The 5,087-nt window shown below is 47.4% G+C and overlaps 1 protein-coding gene across 1 annotated transcript; it reads left to right on the forward strand.

The window, feature by feature from the left end:
- The first annotated feature begins 325 nt into the window (after nt 1-325).
- LOC120425705 (uncharacterized) lies at nt 326-3,127 on the forward strand. The gene has a single exon (XM_039590297.1). The coding sequence runs from the start codon at nt 326-328 to the stop codon at nt 3,125-3,127; it is 2,802 nt and encodes a 933-aa protein (XP_039446231.1).
- Nucleotides 3,128-5,087: the final 1,960 nt, after the last annotated feature.

A 5,087-nucleotide genomic window follows, 5' to 3' on the forward strand; every position in this document is an offset into this window, starting at 1 on the left:
GAAGGACGGGAAGCTGTCGTCGGTGTACACCAAGCGCGGGGTAGTCCATGTGAAAAAACTTCCAAACGCGAACCCTGTCGCTGTACTGTCGGAGGACCAGCTTCGTCAACTCGCTAGTTAAGTCGAATTTTAACCGTTCCTTTTGATGTTTATTGTAATTGTAATTCTTATTATTGTATTGTGAATTTGTAAAATTTTGAACGAAGATTGTTTATGACAAAAACCAAAAAAGTCTGTTGCTTGTCTTTTCAGCCCTCTAAAAGTTGCTTGCCCCAAAATGCCATTGTCAACAAACCGCACCCTGACGAACATTCCTGCAGCCGTAATGCATGCCGTTCTTGCCCCCGGGAAACTCAACATCTGCCATGGCAATGCACAGAGTTTATGTGCTAGGAAGGGTACTAAGTTGGATGAAATCAAGAGCAACCTACAGGATTCCAAAGTCACCATCGCCTGCTTTACCGAATCCTGGCTGACAACAAAGAACACTGATCGCAGCATCGCTATCCCTGGGTTTGCGTTCCTCCGATGTGACAGGAAGTACTGTCGAGGTGGCGGAATCGTTATCTACTTCAAGGAGCACGTGGGATGTAAAGAAGTTTTCCGGATCGAGCCAACTGAACAATCTGCAGACAAAACAGAATGTTTAGCCTGTGAGCTGCGTTTTGGATCGGAAAAAGTTTTGCTGGTGGCTGTCTACAACCCCCCTGGGAACGACTGCACTGATCTTCTCGCTGAGAAATTGGACGCTCTCATCGGCAGCTTTGAGTACGTTGTTTTGATTGGCGACTTCAACACAGACCTGCGCAAACCAAGCAACGAACGCGCCCGACTCGAGTCATTGATGAGTACGTTTGCCCTCGTCTCTGTTGGAGAAGAGCCGACGTTTTACCACCGTCACGGGTGCTCTCAATTGGACCTGCTCCTATCCAGTTGCTGTGAAAAAGTCCTGCGTTTCAGCCAAGTCGCCTTTCCCGGACTTTCGACGCACGATCTCATATTTGGTTCGCTGGACTTTGACGTTCTCCCTCCAGTGCGAAGCATCACATACCGGGATTATGTACACTTCAACGCTAACGATGTCGAGCACGAAATAAATTCTGTTGATTGGTCCGAATTCTACAACCTTCACAATCCCAATGCGATGCTCGACTTTTTCAACAGTCATGTCAAACGGATTCATGACCAATGCATTCCACTTCGCACCTGCTCCAACCGTAAGAAACTCAACCCCTGGTACAACAACGAGATTAAAAGGTCGATGCTGGAACGCGACATGGCGTACGACGACTGGCGCAAGGCTCCGCCGGAACGTAAGACTTTGGCCCACTTACGATACAAGACGCTGAGAAACAAAACTAACGCACTTGTCGACAGAGCCAAATCCCAACACACTACACGATTCCTGGACAGCACACTTCCAGCCAAGACCCTTTGGAAACGTGTGCGCAGCATTGGCGCAGCAAAGGACAAAACGCCAGCCGTATGCAGTTTTCATCCAGACGACGTAAATCGCACTTTTCTGTCGAGTTTTACCGCCAAGGACTTTCCAAGATGTTCCGGAGCTGCAACTACTTTCCGTTTCTCGTTCAGGACTGTTCACCAATGGGAGGTGGTGAACGCCATCTGTGACATCAGCTCCAACGCTACGGGACTGGATGGTTTACCTATCTGCTTCATAAAAATAATTTTGCCACTTGTCATTCGCCAAGTAACGTACCTGTTCAACAAGGTGATTGAGACATCGATTTTCCCCAGTTTTTGGAAGCAAGCAAAGGTGTTACCTCTACGAAAAAAGCCGCACATCAACACCATCCAGAACCTCAGACCGATCAGCATCCTGTGCTCCCTGTCAAAGGCTCTCGAAAAGCTGTTGGAAAAACAAATGTCGTGCCACCTTAGTGAAAACAATCTGCTTTCACCTGTCCAAGCCGGGTTTCGCAAAGGCCAAGGGATCCAAACTGCTGCGGTACGCGTGTACGACGAACTAGCCGCTATCGTGGACAGGCGGGGATCTGCTGTTCTGCTGCTGTTGGACTTCTCCAAAGCGTTCGACACGATACCCCATGGCAAACTTTGCGCAAAGTTGGAGACGCAATTTTACTTCTCTGGACCTGCTGTGAACCTTGTTGCATCATATCTCGATGGACGAACTCAAACCGTTTTTTGCGACGACCAGTGTTCCGACAGTGGCGAAGTTTCATCAGGCGTTGCTCAAGGGTCGGTGATCGGTCCATTGCTGTTTTGCTGTCACGCCAACGATCTCCCCACGGTTTTAAAACACTGTTCCATACAAATGTATGCCGATGACGTACAGCTGTTCGTTGGACGGAATGGGCCATGCGCTCGCGAGCTCGTCAGAATGGTGAATGAAGACCTCGCCAGCATTCACGAGTGGTGTGAGCGAAACAAGCTTGTGGTGAACCAAGCAAAAAGCAAGGCGTTATTCGTGAAAGGTGGCCGACGCAACGTTGCTCCCACCAGCTCGCTCCCAAGTCTTCAGTTAGACGGTGAGCGAATAGTATGGACCGAGTCGGCGAGCAATCTGGGCTTTGTTTTTCAAGCGGATCTCCAGTGGGACGGACTTATCCACCAGCAGTGCGGCAAGATATACGCAGGACTACGTACTCTCTACAGTTCCGCGAGAGCCGCGCCTGTAGCAACCAGACTGAAGCTGTTTAAAGCACTCCTTCTCCCACACTTTCTGTTCGGCGACCTTCTTTACGTCAAGCCCAGCGCCGGAGCAATGGATAGATTGCGAGTCGCACTCAACAGCTGCGTGCGATTCGTTTACGGCCTGAACCGGTACGCTCGTGTAAGCCACCTCCAGAAATCCTTAGTTGGCTGCCCGCTGGATAGACTGTTCCCTTACCGTTCCTGCCTCTTCATCCGGAAACTGTTCACAACGCGCTCCCCACCACTACTGTACCAGAAACTAGTACCCTTCCGAGGCCGTCGCCAGCAAAACCTGATCCTTCCACGAAACAACACGTTGGCCTACGCGAGTTCGCTGTTCGTCAGGGGTGCGGTATACTGGAACATGCTGCCTGCTGAACTGAAGCGAACGACTTCGGAAGCAACTTTTAAGAGCGGCTGCTTGGCTTTCTGGAACCGACCGCAGCCGTAGTAAACGTGTGTAACCACTGTCACGCCCGGAGGTCCCGGGGCCCCCCTAACCACAAGCTATAGGAAGAGTGGCATAGGGACAATCCTCCGGCTCCTCCGGGGTGCCTGGTAGAAACGACACGCCAGCTGAAAAATCCACAGAGGTGCTCAAGTGACCCGGGGCCCCCCTAACCACAAGTTACATGAAGAGTGGAATAGGGACAACCCTCCGGGCATTTGAGCCCCCTGGATGAGGTCGCATAAGGGGCAAACCCCCATCCCCTCGGACGAACTCTGGACTACGCTGGAATATCAACGCTGAGACGAGAAAAGGCGAGACGACAACGAGAAAGACGACATCATCCTGTGGAGAACCCGTATATTTAGCGTAGTTTTTCTTTTAATTGTATTTTAAACGTAATGACACCGGAGGTAGCAATTTAAAAAGGTGTAAGCCTTACGCTGCTGTATTTAATAAATAAACAAACAAACAAACAAGCCTTCGAACACCTAGTTTCGAGTAGGAATCTCGCAATCGAGAACGCCAAGGCAATGCTGAAGAGCGAATAATTTGATTTGATTTTTGAAATGAGCTGTTTTATAATCACTAGTATGTCTGGAGTTTTTTTAAAGGTCCAATAAACCAAATTTTCAGTTTTTGCTTATTGTGTGTTTTTTTATACCCCTGACTTAAGGCGGTTTTTTTCCAGATGTGTTTTTAGTTGTCTGGTTCTTGACATTTTTTGCTAGAAAATTGTCGCGTTTCGATCGGTTAGAAGAGATTTTTCTTTTTTACGGGTGACGAAGAACTGCGGCGAGAGTGTCATTCTGCAATGTCGCAGATAAAATCCCTGGCTGATTTTAAAATCCTGCAGCTCTTCCAGGTCCAGCGAAAAAAAAAACGCTAATTCTATTAGCGAGACTGATCTAACAAGCAGAGAAGATTTTCACTAAACCAGGGTTTCAAACGGAATCAAACAATAAAACAGCTGCAGCCTTCAAAAACTATTTCCATTCATAATTATAAAAATTGACGAACCCGCCTTCAACTTTCTCAAGATTTCTTGACTTCAACTCCAGGTCATCAAAAGCTACAGTCCAGCAACGCTCGCTGAATGTCCCAGAACATCCCAACACATCAGCAAAGTAGTCTACCATATTCACTGAAGCTATGCGGGTATGTCCCGTAGTCAATAACCGTTGACCTCTTGCTTGTTACGGCGGTAGACCCACCGGTCTTGACTCCAGGGAGTCCTTGGATGTCCCAGACCATTCCAACACATCAGCAAACTAGTCTACCATACTCACTGAAGCTATGCGGATATGTTCAAGAGTCAAAAACCGTCGACCTCTGGCTTGATACGGCGGTAGACCCACAGATCATAACTTCAGGGATTCCTTGGATGTCCCGGAACATCTCAACACATCAGAAAAGTAGTCTACCATACTCACTGAAGCTATGTGGGTATGTCCAAGGGTCAAAATCCGTCGACCTCTTGCTTGTTACGGCGGTAGACCTACCGGTCTTGACTCCAGGGAGTTCTTGGATGACCCAGATCATGCTGTAGCCTACCACACTTACTGAAGCAGTCTAGGTAGGATCCGTTGTCAAAAACTTGAAGTTTTGACTTGTTTCTTTGGTAATCCTGTTGCACGAAATTTCCGGAAGTTACGGCTGGACTAGAACATCCCAGGAGGTTCAAAACCATGATAAAATGTTTTCAGAACATTTCTAATCAAAATACAATTGATACATTTTGTAAATTCTCCGAAAAATTACGAAATCCCAAACATTCTTAATTCAAGTCATATTCTCAATTTAAGTCATGGACATTCTCATTTTAAGTCATGACTTTAAAATAGTTGCGTATATCGAGAATCGTTTAAAAAATGGTGACTTAAAAGAAGAAAATGGTGTAACCGGATAACAGCAAGTAATCTACATTGATCCAGAACCAAAGATCTGGATTCCAGAGGCCGAT

The sequence above is a fragment of the Culex pipiens genome, chromosome 1 (assembly GCF_016801865.2).
Source record: "Culex pipiens pallens isolate TS chromosome 1, TS_CPP_V2, whole genome shotgun sequence".
NCBI lineage: Eukaryota > Metazoa > Arthropoda > Insecta > Diptera > Culicidae > Culex > Culex pipiens.